This window comes from Zeus faber (assembly GCF_960531495.2).
Source record: "Zeus faber genome assembly, chromosome: 6".
Taxonomy (NCBI): Eukaryota; Metazoa; Chordata; class Actinopteri; order Zeiformes; family Zeidae; genus Zeus; species Zeus faber.
In genome coordinates, this window is record NC_137201.1 from 29,451,628 (window position 1) to 29,469,381 (window position 17,754).

At 50.4% G+C, this 17,754-nt stretch overlaps 1 protein-coding gene across 1 annotated transcript in view; it reads left to right on the top strand.

The window, feature by feature from the left end:
* The first annotated feature begins 181 nt into the window (after nt 1-181).
* lamb1a (laminin, beta 1a) overlaps nt 182-17,754 on the top strand; it is a 38,780-nt gene continuing 21,207 nt past the window's right edge. Inside the window, exons 1-14 of the mRNA XM_080002232.1 lie at nt 182-264; nt 2,192-2,385; nt 4,004-4,142; nt 6,460-6,533; nt 8,384-8,572; nt 8,842-8,905; nt 9,342-9,544; nt 10,599-10,719; nt 11,720-11,908; nt 14,238-14,414; nt 15,130-15,242; nt 15,956-16,035; nt 16,663-16,798; nt 17,425-17,583. Coding sequence (XP_079858358.1) covers nt 234-264; nt 2,192-2,385; nt 4,004-4,142; nt 6,460-6,533; nt 8,384-8,572; nt 8,842-8,905; nt 9,342-9,544; nt 10,599-10,719; nt 11,720-11,908; nt 14,238-14,414; nt 15,130-15,242; nt 15,956-16,035; nt 16,663-16,798; nt 17,425-17,583 — 1,869 coding nt within the window. The 5' untranslated portion in view covers nt 182-233. The remainder of the gene's footprint in view (nt 265-2,191; nt 2,386-4,003; nt 4,143-6,459; nt 6,534-8,383; nt 8,573-8,841; nt 8,906-9,341; nt 9,545-10,598; nt 10,720-11,719; nt 11,909-14,237; nt 14,415-15,129; nt 15,243-15,955; nt 16,036-16,662; nt 16,799-17,424; nt 17,584-17,754) is intronic.

Here is a 17,754-nt window from a genome sequence, read left to right on the forward strand (position 1 = left end):
TTAAACAGCGGAGTGGAGCCATGTGAGCGCAGCGAGAGGAGGAGGAGGAGGAGGAGGAGGAGGAGGAGGGAGGACATCTCTACAATAGAGGGAGGAGAGAGAGAGGGGGGGGGGGGGCTGTGTGTGCGTGTGTGCCTGCCTGCGTGCGTGCGGATCAGAGCCTCAGTTGGGGAGAAGCAGCTCAGTGGGACCGGACGCACCGCCGCAGGCTCCGCAGGCTCCGCAGGCTCAACATGTCGCTGCTGCATCTCGCCGCTCTGCTCAGTAAGTCCCAACTTTACTTCATCCGTTTTCCTTCGCACGTCTCTGGGCTCCGCGTCCAACTCCCTCTCTCTCCCCCTCTCTCTCCCTCTCTCTCTCCCCCTCTCTCCCTCTCTCTCTCCCCCTCTCTCCCTCTCTCTCTCCCCCTCTCTCCCTCTCTCTCTCCCCCTCTCCCCCTCTCTCTCCCCCTCTCTCCCTCTCTCCCCCACGAGTCGCCTCTGCGCGTACGCGGAGCCCGGAGCGACGCCCCCGCGTCCGTGATGCTCCGTCTTTTTGGACGCGAGCGCCTTCGCAGGAAAGTGATCGAAACGAAAGAGGGTTTTTTTTTGTTGTTTTTGTCTGTTTTTGTTTTTAACTTTCCCCTCCGCTCCCCTCCGCTCCGCTCCGCAGCGCGGGACGTCCACCGCCGCCGGAGCGGAGCGCGCCGGGGGGGGGGGGGGCGTGGAAGCGGACGCCGCGCTGTGAGCCGGAGCCCTGCTCCCGTCGGCCGCGTTCTTCATTTTGGACTATTTTTTATTTTTTATTTTTTTTTCCCACCTTGTCGCGCACATGAGCTCGCAAGGAAAACAAGGTTTCAAATCGTCAGCGTGAGCCCATTCCAACGCCTGTTTACCTCTCCTGTTGTGCGTGCGTGCGTGGGTGTTGCGCCACCGATAATTAATATTGATGAGGGAAAAAGTCACAACTCGTAATATAACACACACACACACACACACACAATTCAACAGAAGCCATTATTTAACACATAAATTGGCTCCCTGCTGGAAAACATTCTGACGACCCCCCCACCCCCATCCCCACCCCCATCGTTGCGTTGAAGGGTGGAGACCTCACCCCCCCCCCCAACCCCCCCCCCCATGTTCATCCCATAGTTTTATGACCTGGCTTCCATGGATCACATGATAAAAGTTACTGTAATAGGAGGGACCTCTTGTGGAAACACTGTCTAAACTTGCTGCAGGGAGTTAAATGCTGATCCCTGCCAAGTCTGTGAGGTGGGAGGAGGAGGAGGAGGAGGAGGAGGAGCAACTCTCACTGAACTTTCACTTTAGAATTTTATATTTCAGAGCCCCCACAGATTGCAAATTCTAGACGTGAAACTTTTACCAATTTTAAGATACGTGCGAACTAAAGCTCTCCTACATTTTAACAGCGATTAGAGCCTTACCCCGGGTGCACAGTGTGCGCCGACCGCTTTGCCGATATGAACATAAATACTCACCGACAAAATGTCCTTCCTGGCCGTCCTTACTTCTTGGAAAAAAAACAGTCGTTCCCCACTCCGCACCAATCATGCGTGGACCAAGCCCCCCCCTTAGAAATTGGTGCGACCTTTATTAGTCAATAATCGCCCACGGTATTAGCCAATAAATGCATTTCACTCAACAATGCATTTCAAAGAGGGCGTGTCCCAAAAGTAAAACGGCTTGAACTTTAGGACAATTTGATCTTACGACACAGACGGCAGACTTGAATATTTCATAATGAACTTGGACGGACGGAATGACTTCTAGTGGTGGTGGTCTCTGACATGATAGCTCACAATCCGTGGGGCAATTGATCCAATATTTGCTCCACTCGACAGACAACGAGGTTAGAACACTCGCAGCAGGTTTTGTGCAAAATCCATGTCCAAGCGAAGTCGAATCGTGTGTCACGGTCATGTCGGGTTCTCACTTTTTCCTTCCACATTTGTACTTAACCCTTCTTTGAGAATTCTAAGATGTAGTTTTACTCATGGAGGTTTCTTCATATTTAGTTTTTGGAGACTCTAATGTCACAGTATGTCCTTTGCAGGTATATTTGAATTGTGACGCGTGCTACCTTTTTTATTTTTTGTCTGCATAAGTAGATATGGCAACCGGCTATCTACCATAACTACCATGAGAAAAAAAAAATCTGCATTAAAATGCGTTTTCTGCTCCTGTAGCAGCAGGGGTCTTCGCCCAGGACGACCAGGGCCAGTTCGCGTTGAGCCTCCCCGAGTACAGCGACGTCTGCACGGAGGGAAGCTGCTACCCGGCCACCGGGGACCTCCTGATCGGCCGCGCCCACCAGCTCTCCAGCACCTCCACCTGCGGACGCCAGCGGCCGGAGCCCTTCTGCATCGTCAGCCACTTACAGGTAGATATCCCCACGGGTAAACCTTCCCCCGAACCATCCACAACTCAATCCCATCAGTACTCTGATTAGTCTGTTGATTACCTCTTTAACGTCGTTTATGTCAAAGTTACTCAGCTATGAGTATCTTATAAACACTACATGCGATCGAAAGGGGGGGGGGGGGGGGGGGGGTTGAATTGACGCTTTTTATTTGGTGGATGACTTCATTATTTTTAATCAAGATTTGAAACACAGCAAACCCAGAGGGGGGTCTGGAGCCCGCCCATTGACGCAGGAGAGGCCCCGAGTGATTGAAAACCGTATGTTTTTTAGAGGGCTCAAACACTTTTTTCACAATCGCACATGGTATTTCATTAGTTGACCAGTCTATCCCAAAATCGGAATAACCAATTATCTCAACCGCTGGTTTTAATATCCTCGGAAATGAACATCCCAATTCATTTGCTCTCTTGCTCTGGGCGCTTTATCGTTCGAGGTTTTTTTTTTTTTTTTTAATTAGGGGTGGCCAAAATTATGACGACGACTTAACCTCCCTCCACACGCGCACACACACACGCGCACACACACACGCGCACACACACACACGCACATGCGCGCACACGCCACGACTTTCAACTCTCAGCATGAGATCGTCTTTGGAGCTTGTTGTCTTTAACCAGTCGTCTAGACCCTTGTCTAGACCATTTCCTCAGTCACAAAATCCTCCCGTATAAAGAGCCGGCCATGTTTGGGGACAACAAAGCGCCGGGAGGACGGCGTGCATGGGGGCTCATTGTGAACCAGGCGGAGAAGACGTGGGTCGGCGAGATGTCAAAACGGTCCCCGGTGTGGGGGGGGGCGCGAAAACTTCAAAGGCGTTGTATTTTGGAGCCCCGGCTGGGTCCAATTCATTCGCGCCGGGCGTTCGAGCGCGGGGGGGGGGGGGCGTCCGCGGCCTTTGACGAATCACGAGCGGCGCCGGGAGCGGTTTCCGGACGGCCCCACGGCCTGGCGCCGGACTGAAAACCAAAGGACCCAATCCTAAAAGCCAGAAAACAAAAACGAGCTCAGCGTCCCTTTCAAAGCCTCCCCTAACCGGGCCGTGGACGGCTCAGTTTGACGTCCCGCGGTGTCGCTTTCCCCACCGCGCACCTCCGCCCCCGCCCGTGGCCTGGAGACGCCGTCATTTGCGCGAGATGTACTTGAGATGAAGGGGGTGGAGCTGTAGCCCGCAGCCCTCGGACGCTCTGAATGCGTCCGGCGGCGCTGACGTGGTGTTCCGCCGGATCCCAGATGTTTCCGCTCCGAGATGCACGCAGGCACACACACACACACACACACACACACTCTTACATCTGTTGGCCAAACGCTCCACCGGCACCTCTGTGGGATCACTCCACCCTGATGACACCGGATCACCGGCGCCTCCCGTTTAAAAGTCCTTAAACTCCATTTACACTTCAATCAATCACGGCAGAGGAGACGGTTAAACACACGGTTACAATGGCTGCCTTCCCCGCGGCCTGACGCTTCAAAGGCCTCGTCTGCTTCTCTTGATTGAAAGAAATCAACCGGAGTATTTGAGGAATTTCTCTTGACCCCCCCCCACCCCCACCCCCCACCCCCCACCCCGCCACAGGAGGAGAAGAAGTGCTTTGTGTGCGACTCGGCCGACCTCTACGACCGCCACGGCAACCAGACCGACAGCCACCGCATCGAGAACGTGGTCACCACCTTCGCCCCCAACCGCCTCAAGACCTGGTGGCAGTCGGAGAACGGTGAGTTCCCGTGGGAAACGGCGAGCGCAAAAAGCGTCTCGCCCGCCCCCTCCTCCGCCGCCCCTCCCCTCCTCCTCCCCATCCTCCTCCTCCCCCTCCTCCGTCTTTGCTATTCTTCTTCTTTTTTTTTTTTCTTCCACGCCCGTTGGCTTTCCCATCCTCTGGTTTATGAGCGCGGCGTCTATAATCAACCTGTAAGGGGGAGGCTCCAGGGTGAGGGAGAGGGAGAGGAGAGGGGAGAGGGGAGAGAGGGAGAGCGGTAATGTCCAGGGTGAGACCGTGACCTTCGTGTAAACTCGTGTAAATTACAGAGTGAGCGCCGGGAATGATTAGCTCCAGGACGGCAGGACGTGGCCCCGGCTCGTAAAGGTGTGTGGAGCGTGTTGTTCACGCTGAGAGGTGGAGTTTACAAGGCCGGGCCTCGCTGCCCCCCGGAGGAGTTTCCCGCATCGCCGAGCAAGGCACTGCGGCCGCCAGCGTCGGGGGGGGTTCTGTTCCCTACGTTACCCGAATTACAGAGAAAGGATTGCCAGTGCTCATCCGTATGGGAATAGTCAAGTTTTTTGGGTGGGGGTTGGTGCAGGCTAGCTCGCTCCACCTGCAGCCTCGCATTGTGCTCGCGCAGTTAACGCGCAGCCTCTTAGAAAGACGAAAGAAATCCCACCCCGAAAACTGGCCCATCCCTTCGATGGAAAGCGACTTGATTTTCAGATTTTATTTTTTATTTTTTTGCCGTATAGACCCGTGTTAGATGGGAATCGCAATCTGCTCACGGCGCCGTGTCCTGGTTTTTTAACGCTGGGGATGATTGCACACCTGATGACGCCCTAACGACGCCCGAGGCCAGACCGGATGGACGGTCCTCGCTGGGTCCTCGTGCTCCACATTTTGGATCCGGAACCAGCACCAGCAGCGGGGAGAAAAAGTGGTGGAACACCCCTCCCCGAATACAGACACACACCCTCGAGATTTGTCGCGCTGCAAAATCACCCCGAAGGAATGAGGACGACGCCGGAACCGGGGGGGGGGGTTCTCGTGGGAAGTTGTGGCGGGGGAATATATTTCCTCCGGGAACGAGCGGGAGGAGCCGATGCGGAGGCAGCGGGCGCCGCCGCCGGGTGGATCGACCCGGGAACCGCGAGAGAGGAATGCTCCCTTCATTCATTCGGAGTCCGGGGCCCAGACACAGAACGGCCTGTCACAACCAGGAACCGTTTGCGGCGTGGATCAGGAATCACGAAAGCCCGGCTCTCTCTTCAAACACATAGCGTGCGTGCGTGCTTCCAAAGGACTGGAATGAATTCCTAAACCGCCGCCGGATGTCCCACCAGGTAACTCAGGGGGTGTGAGTGGCCCCGCGCCCGGGGTGGTGGTTAACGGGGATGTGTTGTGCCGTGAACGTGCCTCGTAAACGAAAGCTCAACGGCCGGGGTCTTGTGGTCCGCCGGGGCGTGGCCGCTAATTCGCCTGGCGGCGAGAAAGAGGTTCCCTGACTACAGACAATCGAAATGAGCCCTCAGCCGCTTTTCTGCATGCGGCGGTGCCGCACCGCCGGACCACGCTCCGGCTCCCCGCGGACCCGTCATTTGGCCGTTGGGCCCCCGCTATCAACCTCCTGCCGCCTCTGCCACAAGTTCTTTGCGGAGCCCGGGGCTCGCCGGCCCTTCTGTTAAACAAGCTTAACTTGGCTTTGCCGTGGAACCTCCCTGGTATCGGGTGTCCGGTGTCGGGGAGCTCCCTCTGGCTTCAGCTCCGACGGAAATGACGGAGCAGCGGAGGTGGAGGAAAGGTGGGCGGTCGCCGGTGTGCTTTTTTTTCCCCCGGAGGAAGTGAAGGGAGATGAGCGCTCTGCCTGTCTTTTTCTCGTGAAAAAACAGGGCGGTTCACTGTCAATGCTCTTTGTCTCTCCCTATCTCTCTCTCGCTCTCGCTCTCTCTCTCTCTCTCTCTCTCTGTCTGACTTTTTTGGGGCGAGTTTCTCTGTAATCTAATCTCTTCCGACCCTCCCCCCATCCTGTCTCCTCTGGCTTCTGTCCATCTCTCCTCTACCTCTTCCTCCTGTCACGTCATCCCATAATACAAACCTCAAGCAGCGTCTGGACACTGGACTGCTTCAACCCTAAACCAGGCATAATCCCTCTCCCTCTCTCTCCCTCTCTCTCCCTCTCTCCCTCTCTCCCTCTCTCTCCCTCTCTCCCTCTCTCCCTCTCTCTCTCCCTCTCTCTCCCTCTCTCCTCTCTCTCCCTCTCTCTCCCTCTCTCTCCCTCTCTCCCTCTCTCCCTCTCTCTCTCCCTCTCTCTCTCTCTCTCGCTCTCTAGGCATTGAGAACGTGACCCTCCAGTTGAACTTGGAGGCGGAGTTTCACTTCACCCACCTCATCATGACCTTTAAGGTAACCAATCAGCGGCGGGCTGAGGGAGGCGCTACTCCCTGGGGGGTCTCTGTCTCCCTCCCTGTCTCTTTCTTCCCCCCCATTCTTAACCCCCCCCCCCCCCCCCCCCCCCCCGCTTCCTGCCCTCTTTCAAACACACACGCACACACACACAAACACACAATGCCCTACAAATGGGCTCAAAGTACACGCCACTTGCACATACACACATACACTGGTGCTCAGACAGGCACAAACCGGTGTGCACAAATAGACACAAAAGCATGCAAACACTGGCGAGCGCACACACACACACACACACACACACACACACACACACACACACACACACACACACACACTCACACACAAACACAGGCGGACAGCGGTGAGTAAGCCTGTGGAATGTGTTAGAAAACGCCCACCCATGTAGTGGGTGAGTTTGCTCTGGGTCGGGGTCACACCACTTTACCCCGGGCTGCAGATAACACAGAGCGGCGTCTCTGACCAGAACCCACTCACTTTGGCACCGTTCCCATCACTGAGCAGAACTGCGCCCCGCTCTGATCACCGGCGGCAATCCCCTTCATGGCAGTCACTTGGTGGAAGGCTTCACCTGCATAGCGGCGGCCTCAGTGGCGGGCCTCCTCTCTGTAGAGCTCTGACCCCCACAGAGGTTTTCTCTGACGAGGACTAAACGAGTATGCCCTTTTTTTTGGTGTTTTTTTTCTGGTGTCACGTTCGACGTCACAAACGCGCCGGAGAAGGGGCACCGGGCCCGGGCCGGCTCCCCACACTCGTTTGGATTCTGAATCGGATATGAGATGATGGAGTGTTACACGGATATTCCTGTCTATTGACGGGCCGACATCGGAAAAAGGGCAGAAATGAGCGAGTCTGCCCGGGTGTCATGTTTCACCGCCAGTCGGAGCTGGAGCCGATAAATACCCGTGACTAGTGCAGAGTCATTGGTCCTGGGAATGAATGCCAGCTGTAACCTTTCCCACGAAGGACAAAAGCCAGATGTTAGTGGGTGTCAGTTGGTTTTTGGTCCGGTGGGATAGGGGTATACGATGCATGTGTGAAGCTTTTATCTTACTGGAATTCATCGATCTGCATAAGTGCAAAAGTTAAAATAGTACAAACTCAGATGAATTCAGACATTAAAAAAAGAAAAAAAAGGATTGTAAGAGTTTATAAGACACCAGAAGTCTCATCATCTGCAGTTTTCTAAAAATAAAATCTTTAGCTGGAAGTCCCAAGTCTTTGCATGATGTTCAGGCGGCTCCCCAAATAATGCCCCTGTCTTGGTGTCGTCTGATGTAATTGTGGAAGTGAACATCTGCGTCTCGCCAGACACAAGTTTATTTTGCATTACATCAGATTTGAGGAGCAGGTGTGCCTCGTCCGTGCTCGTCGGAACCTGCGCTCCCGTTCGTTTGGCACATCTGGCATCTGCGTCGGATCTCACTGCGAAACTGCATCGTCGCGCATGTTCCAAAGGATGCTGCGGCCAGGCGAGCTGCGAATATTAGACAGATGGTGTTGCACAAAGCGAATTAAAGTAGGGAAACCGAGAGAAATAGCTCCGGTTGTTAAACCGTCAAGGTTGTGGGCTGGACTTTAACTGTGACTTTATTTCCAAAAAAGGCGTTGTTTCGGGTGGGAAAGGAGCACGAGGTGTGGATTATGTCCCTGTGACCCCTCCAATAAAATGCTGTTAGGAACAAAGACTTCATCAAATGAGCTTGTGTCTCTTATCACGTACCTCCTTCAGTGTGAGAGTACAGAAAAACAACACGCACGCACACACACACACACACACACACACACACACACACACACACTGAGTGTCCGTTTCCCGCCCTCAGACCTTCCGTCCCGCCGCCATGGTGATCGAGCGCTCCTCGGACTTCGGGAAGACGTGGCAGGTTTACCGCTACTTCGCCTACGACTGCCAGAGCTCCTTCCCCGCCGCCTTGCACGGCGCCATGCAGAAGGTGGACGACGTCATCTGCGACTCGCGCTACTCCGACATCGAGCCGTCCACCGAGGGAGAGGTACAAAAACATAATCCTGTCCTGCCCGCTTCAAGTCGGTTCAAACTGCCAAAAAATGTATATATTTATTGTTAAATGGGAAACATGTACTGTAGGTAAATGCACGTTTTGGCTACGCAACCAAGCGAACATGATCCGAACACAACGTACAGTGCGAGTGTACATGTGAAGGCACAACCCCGGCACTGACACGCTGCATAACGTGTAAGACTCTGGTCCATATAAGATGGAAGTTGCGATGAAAACCTACGCTGGGATGTTTGTTTCAGGTCATCTTCAGAGTTTTGGATCCCGCCTTCCACATCGACGACCCCTACAGCCCCAGGATCCAAAGTGAGTCGCCCGGATTTAACCGGATAAAATCACGCTGTGTCTCTTTACTTTGGAGGAATTCCCCCACTCTTTTCCCAGAAGCGTGGCGTTGTTTTAGCTTTATCTGTTTAATTGGATGTTTCCTTATGGGATGGATACTTGGATCACGTCAAAAAGGCAGTGGGGCCATTTCACAAGTGACCCGAGACTCCACCCGACACATATCCCAACGCCCCATGGAAACAGTACTGCACCGGTTACCAGCATTATGTAAAGGAGACATCCATATGAAGAACAGTAGCTATTGTCCCTAAAAGTCACGTTTCAAACCCAGAAAGTGGTGCCCGGTCCCATTGAGCCCTTGAGCCCCGCCCCCACCTTGTCGCCAGCTACCACCGCGGCGACACCCACGGTGTAACGAGCTTCCCCGGTGTTTGTTTTGTGCCTCCGCCCGCAGACATGCTGAAGATCACCAACCTGCGGGTGAAGTTCACCAAGCTGCACACGCTGGGGGACAACCTGCTGGACTCGCGCATGGAGATCAAGGAGAAGTACTACTACGCCATCTACGACATGGTGGTGCGCGGGAACTGCTTCTGCTACGGCCACGCCTCCGAGTGCGCGCCGGTCCAGGGCACGGGGGACGTGGTGGAGGGCATGGTGAGTTGTATGCGATGAGGTGGGATGAAATGACGCTCTATGTGAACGTCATGTGTAGCATGCCGACACGACGAAGAGGGATATTCACCGTTCGGCTCTTACACGCTGCACTATCCGTGTGTTCTCAGGCTGTGCCGCTCGATGGTCCCAGAGTTGTAAGTGTGTTTGTGTGTGCTCACACAGCTGTGAATGTGTGTGCTTTAAGGATAGCCAAACAATGCGGTTCCTGTTTAGTCTGAGCCGCCCTGTTTATAGTCGTTCTGGGGGAAGTCTATCCTGCTTTGCAGCGCCTCCTATGTGGCTACTCTCCTCGTCTAGGAAAAACAGAGGAAGGAAGCTGTAAAGAATCAACACGTCGCTCCTTTTCTTCCGCCGGGCTCCGGCTGTAAACGAGGATGCAAAGCTCACTAAAGGCCGTTGTCATTAAGATAGGGGCAGAACTGCTTTTTTTACATTTCGTTTTGACAGTGAGTGATAATGAATTTAAATAATAATAATAATGCTTATAATAGTAATAATGATGATGATGCTAATAATAATAATAATAATAATAATGATGATGATAATGATGATGATGATGATGACTATGTTGATAATAATAAAAATAATACAAATAATAAAAATAAATATTAATAATAATAAATAAACAAGCAAAAAAAAATGGCCTCTCATAAAAATAAGTAACACACTCAATTAAAGTTTTGGGTCATCAACTTAGACCAAGACATTGAACCATCACAACCATTCCTCAGCAAATGATTTTCAATCTTTATTTCTTTTCAATGATTTTGTGTTGAATCATCGAGTCTTGAGCTACAAACAATTCCCCAAAAAATTCTCAAAATATTTCTTCTCAATGTCCCCCAGTTCGTTTCATCGGGCTAGGTCACGTTTTTCCCACTTTTCGCCAGTGGCATGACCATTCCGGATAGATCTGGCAAAGGGAAGGGCGGAGGAGAAAACCCACACGTGAAGCGGGCCGCTCTGTGGTGCGCGCCGACGGGCGGATGGAGGCTGGTTTTGGGTTGTTAACTGTGTGTTTTTCCCCCACCAGGTCCACGGCCACTGCATGTGCAACCACAACACCATCGGTCTCAACTGTGAGAAGTGTCAGGAGTTTTACCACGACCTGCCGTGGAGGCCGGCGGAGGGACGCAACTCCAACGCCTGCAAGAGTAAGAGGAGAAAATTGATGAATGCTTCACATTCATATTCAAAGTACTATAGAGCTTTATTCTAGTGGAGTGTAACCAAAATCTTCTCTTTTACTCATTAAATGAAAAAAATGGTCGTTTCATGTGATCTCAATTCAAATAGAAAGAAATAATTTATACGTTTTTTAATGAATTTAATTTGTGAATTTCAGTGTACATAATTATTTATAGTTTGACACATTCACACATTATCATTCACACATTCTTTTTCCGTTTGAATAAAAAAGTGAAAAGACCCATAAACAAATAAAAGTACAAATCAATGGCGACTAAAAGTTTCTTTGTGACTAAAAAAAAGTCAACTGGGACAATCATTTTTTCAAGTCTCCTCCCCTTCCATCTGCTGCATTTCACAGGGGTTCTATTCTCATCCAACTGACTCGAAGAATAAATAGTATTTATAACAGAATTTATTCATTTATTTATTTATTTTTTACATTCAGTCACATGCACTTTATTTTACGCCAAATGAAAAACATGAAGGCTTTCAACCAGATCAGAGCCTGTTCTGGACACGGTCACGAGATCACAGACTCATGGTCGCCGTCGCTGCCAAATCTCCGGAAGGGTGAAAAGGAAATGTTTCACAGCGTTGGCCTCTCGTCGGGGAGAGGAATGCTCGTCCCGCCGGTGATTTATTTCACGTACGAGCCCAGTGGCGTGTCACTGGCCAGGATACGTGAAGCCTTCGTTCAGTGATTATCCCTGCACACGCCGACATGCTGGGTTATTGGCTATTTTGGGTATTTCCCATGAACCACCGCTCATATTATCCCGGTTATTCCAACCGGGACGCAGCGTTTTCATCATCGCCGCAGGTTTGGCGTCCTGATACGACGGGGACACCAACGTGCTTGTGAACGCCGAAAAAAAAAGGGACGCCGCGCGAGTTTGCCTTCCTGGTGTAACACTTTCTCCCCCCCTTCCCTCCCCCTCTCACGCTCACCTTCCGCCCCCTCAGAGTGCAACTGCAACCTCCACTCGGACTCCTGCCACTTCGACGCGGCGGTGTTCGTGGCCAGCGCCAACGTCAGCGGCGGCGTGTGCGACGACTGTCTGCACAACACCGTGGGCCACCACTGCGAGCAGTGCAGGCCCTTCTTCTTCCAGCACCCGGAGCGCGACGTCCGCAACCCCAACATCTGCGAACGTGAGTGCACCCCACGGCCCCCCCGGGCTCCGCCTTCGCTGCACAGCTGCTCTTATGGATTTGACTTTTTTTTTTTTGTGTGATTGATTTTCTGCCGTGGTTTCCTAATTGTCTCGTTGGACTTGAGGCTGGATGAGAACCTCAACTCGCTCTTGGAACTACAAACTCCAAGCGGGCCCTTTTTCTCGTGATGCACTGACTTGGAGGTGTCACTTGGATCACGCAATTACTGCCATTTCAGCTGCCGCAGGCGCCGAGGGAGTCAATGCTTTGCTGTAATCCTTAAAGTCAAAGGGAAATAAACAATATTACAAGCGGCTTTCAAAACACGGTGAGTTAGCCCCGCGGTGTCGACCGATTCGAGGAGCAGCTGCCAAATGGCGATGATGTTGGTTTCCGTAGTTTCCTTTCCCCAGCGACCTCCTCGACTGCTGGAGAGCTACTTTGTTTCGGGGGAGAATGTTTATTTTTCCCAACACAGAACTTTTCAATAATCTGGTGCTTTGACTCTGAGCCATGATGTCATTATACCAGGTTTTTATCGCCCACCTCCCAAGACGGTTGCCTCCAGCAGAGATCTGTCAACCTGCAGCAACGCATGAGATCATCCCTGTCAACCCTCCCGTTTCTTCCTGGGATCTCCCCCTTTTTTACCCTTTCCGCTGTCATCCAGAGCATTTTTATTATCCTGTAAATATACCGTTAAGAAAAAACGAACAAAAAAAAGGTTGGCGCCGCCGCCGATCTCCACGTTTCTCCAAACAAAACCAATAATAAAGGTGTGTTTTTTGCTGCAGATGTATTCATCCCAATTGAATTAAACCGAAATCACCGTGCGTGGTCAGTGGGGGCACGCCAGATCGCAACGTTGTTTACATTTCAAGGTTCCAGAATCATGGAATACTTTGAAAACGCAAAAACAACATTAAATGATAATTATATATATTTTTTTTTCGCCAATGAGCTGTAGTCATTGCCCGAATAATCGACAGAATCCTCAGCAACAAACTCACTACAGCACACCCTCCAGACATGCTGAGGCCGCAGCCCCGCCCTCCTCTCCTCGGCCCTGTCAGGTGCTTCGGTCCTGGAGGCTCCGCCGTCTCCACCGGGTCTCTGTGGTGGAGCGTTCAAAGGAACACCTGCTCTTTGAAGGCGGATCAGAGACTGAGTTCTGCTCAGGAGCGCGGGCGACCAAACGATGCAGCCCCGGGGGGTGTTTTGGAAACAGCGCCGCGTGTGTTTGTTTTCGCGCTGGCGGCGCTGGAACAAGCGTCTTTTCTCAGAGTCCCTTCTGCGTCGTGTCGGTTGGAACGCGGGCGGGGAGCTGGGACGTTTCCCTCTGGTGTCGGGACGCTGCAGCTCTGCCATTCCTGTTAAAGTAGAAACTTGTGGCGCTGAAGTTGCCTCGGTCGTTTCCTCCGAGCCCTTTGTAGCCGGGAACGGCTTTAGAAGTCGCTGCCAACCTGGACACCGCGCATCGGGCATCATTTAAATCCATCAATGAGGCGGTAAAAACTCATTTTCATCAGCAGTATTTTGGAAACATGCGGAGGACATCTGGGCAACCGTTAATGTCGGGCCCTGCTTAGCGTTTTCGTCTTAGAAGCTTTTATTCTGGGTCACATTCGTTATCTTAAACATGTTAACATAAAAAAAAAGGACTAAATTCATATTTTAACATAATTGAATTATGGTAATTGTAATAATTTGCAAGACTTCTGTCAAGATATTGATGATTGGATTGTTTGCCTAAAAAAGTCAAAATTCAGTGAGTTGATTTCTATGTTTCCACTTTGTTAACATCACTTTCTTAATATGGAAATATGGATTATAAATATATAAAATGTAATTATCAATATCACTCAATTGTAAAATTAGTGTTAGTATTATTAAAGTCGCCAACCAAAGGCTGATGCATGTGTTGGGCCCCGAGACAGACAGACAGATAAAAGGGCGTGCGGAAAGACAGACAGACAGACATATGGTCATACGTACAGATGGACAGACAGACAGACAGACAGACAGACAGACAGACATACGGTCATATGTACAGACAGACAGACAGACAGGCAGGTGGGCAGGCATACAGGCAGACAGACAGCAGACAGGTAGACAGACAGACAGATGAATAGCTGGATAGATGGATAGATAGATAGACGGGCAGGCAGATAGATAGATAGATAGATAGATAGATAGATAGATAGATAGATAGATGAGCAGGCAGGCAGACAGACAGACAGTCAGGCAAGTAGGCAGGCAGACAGACGGACGGACGGACGGACAGTGTGTCGGCTAACAGAAGCCTGTCCCCTGTGTGTTGCCGTAGCGTGCAGCTGCGACCCGCTGGGCTCTCTGAACGGAGGGATGTGCGACAGGATGACAGACGTGCACTCGGGGCTGATCGCAGGTCAGTGCCGCTGCAAAGCCAACGTGGAGGGTGAGCGCTGCGACCAGTGCAAACAGGCGCACTACGGCCTGGGCGACCAGCCCCAGGGCTGCCAGGGTGAGCATGCACACACACACACACACACACACACACACACACACACACACACACACACACTCGCATGCACAGACACACTCGCATGCACACACACACACACACACACACACACTGGAAAATAGGAACTAAATGTCCAGAAATGTTGTCAGATGTCCTTGTCCTGTCCTTACTGTCAGAAAATCCTTACCTGCCTGGAGTTCTGTGGAAAATGACAGTTCAAAGAACGATCGAGTTCATAACCCTACACACAAGATTCAGTCCTAAATTCTGTTAAAAAAAAATCTTTTATCATATGTCATAATGAGTTTGTTATGCAGTTTGATGCGCAGCCAGAGTGGACAAATTGCAGGTGCAGGATAATTATAAAGGCATTACAAACATCACAAAAATCTATTGGCTCATAGGATGTGGAATTTCTTTGGATTACAGTATTTTTTTGAGAGCACCCTGTGACAATAATGAGGGTATTAACATTACAACCTTTTGAAAGAGTCCACTTACTCCCCATCAGCCTGCCATGGAAACACCAACTCTGAATAGTACTCACTAAAGTATGGATAGAATTGTGGTCTGTGCGAGTGCAGTGCATGAAAATTAATCTTTCGAGAGGGACTGAGGTTGAAATCAATCACAGATTTTGCTGAATGTTCCTGATTTATCCGCTAAGCCCCAACACTGAGATACATGATCGATTACAACACGTGTTTGCCTCCAGCTTGCAGCTGCAACCTGCTGGGGACGCTTCCTGGAGGAAGTCCCTGCGACACGCACTCTGGAGACTGCTACTGCAAACGCCTGGTCACCGGGCGGGTCTGTGACCAGTGTCTGGTGGGCAACACGCACACGCACGCACACACACATGCGCGCGCGCACACACACACACACACACACACACACACGCACACAGTATACCGTTTGGTGTGTGTAAGTCAATTTGTGAGTTTCCTGGAAGTGTATTTTTGGTACTTCTTATTTACTTCATGCACAAATTTTAAGTACAGCTTTATTATGAAAGTCGTTAATATGCTGTATAGTGTAAGTACACTTATAAAAAGGTATATTCAAAAATTCAACTAACTTAAGCTTCACTTTAGTGTACACACTAAGTGCAACTTAAGTGGTTTCAATTCAACATTTTTGTATATTGCAATTTTAATATATGAATAGTATATAATAATCATAAATACATTGATTATTATATACTATTATGATGAATGTGAATGGTATAAAATAATCATAAATTAATTCATAAACAAATATACTTAATATACAAAAGTATATTTTCATATAACACTATTACATATATATATTTTTTTTTAATTAAAAATCACACATGCACGCTCAAGTCTGTCCTCAGTGTAGCTGACATGTGTTTAGCGACGAGTGGTGTGTGTTACTGGTTCACCACGGCTGGTGAACATCAGACAATCTCAACAAGCTGCTACACACATACAAGATGGAGGGCTGATGATGATTGGTGTGTGTGTGTGTGTGTGTGCGCGTGCCTGCATGCGTGTGTGTGTGTGTGTGCGTGTGTGCAGCCGCAGCACTGGGGTCTGAGCAACGACATGGACGGCTGCCGGCCCTGCGACTGCGACCTGGGAGGAGCCGTAAACAACAAGTGAGCCCTCACAACACGCAGATGAGAGCCAGCAGGGGACTGTTTTGTGATGTAAACAAGGAGGTAGTTTGGGATCGATTCCCCTGTTCCTTTGTTGGTCGCTCTTGGCTGTTTTCATTCGTGTGAAAATGGATCACTCTCTCAAAGACGACGGTGGGACTTAGCAAGCAGCTTTCCCACGGAGAGTGGGAGGATCGCTGAGGATCGCTCTCGAGGATTTTTAATGTAAATATTGAATGGGATATGATGAAATCTGTGAAAGTAAGTTTCCCAGGAAGCGTTCGGAAGGGATGAGGTGAACCCACCGCGTTCCTGTACGGAGCGTAAACATAGTGTAGGTCAGCATGTAGGGTTCAAATTAAATGGCATGACACTCATTTTAACAGAAAGGAAAAAGGCTGCAGAAAAATCTCTGCAAAGAACTCATGGCAGTTCCAAAAAGTGGTGATGAATTCCTTGACACTTGGCTCAGTAGTTGTAATCTAGGGTAGATGGTAGTTTAGACACTAGATCGCTGTAGATCCTCTCAGGGTGGAATTTTTCTTCAGTAATAAATCAAAGTTGGTTTTTTTAAACTGAGCTTTCTTTTCCCCATCTGCTTGCCCCCACCCCCACCTCCACCCCCAGCTGTTCCCAGGAGACGGGGCAGTGTGTGTGCAGGGAGCACATGTTCGGCCGGCGCTGCGATCAGGTGGAATCCGGTTTTTACTTCATCGCCCTCGACCACTACACCTACGAGGCCGAGGACGCCAAGTTTGGACCCGTGAGTTTCCACACGAGCTTTGACCTTCGACCTTTCTCACTGAACGAAGGCTGAACATGCCCCGTCCGGTTGCTTGGGCGTTCGTAGCATTATGGAGATTTTTTTTTTTTGGCACATTTTGCAGCAAGACAAGTGTATTTAATTTGTTAAAGTCGCTTCAACCTGGAATCAACTGTGTTAATCTCCGTGCAATTGGTTCAGCACAATAGATTTTAATTCTAGAAAAGTGAATATAATATGATTTTTCTCACATTAGAATATGTGTAGAAAATAGGGCTGGACGATATTGACAAAACCCTTTTGAGCGACAAGATTCTTTACTTGATTTTATTTATTTTTTGTTGTTATTATTTTACTATTGGTGCATTCATAAGATATTCACACACAATAAATACTTGTACCAATCATTATTAATGTGGATATTATGACAAAGCAGATAGAGATTACAACAGTCTGTGACGTTCAAAAAGTTGCATTAGACAACGTTTGCCTAAACCGCGATGTAACGATGACCAAAATCCCAGATGCCATCTAATCTCCCATCACGATATCCATATTGTATCGATATATCGCCCAATCCGAGCATAAAAAGGGTCGGAACTGATCTCCCCTCCGCTACCGCGCAGGAGGTGACGGTGGTGCAGAGGCCGCACCCTCAGGACCGCAGCCCGACCTGGACCGGCGTCGGCTTGGTCAACGTCCCGGAAGGTGCCTTCCTGGAGTTCTCCATCGACAACGTTCCGCACTCCATGGAGTATGACATCATCATACGCTACGAGCCGCAGGTAAGGAGGCGGGATCTTGGCATTTTAACCCTGGTAGATAATGTGAATCTGGTGAATGTTGTTCCGTGGCGTTTCAGTGATTCAAGGGGAGTTGTGGTAGTCTGCACTGTGGCACTGGTCCGATCATCCCGATAATAAATTCTTCTCCAACCATCACCACACCCCGGCCAA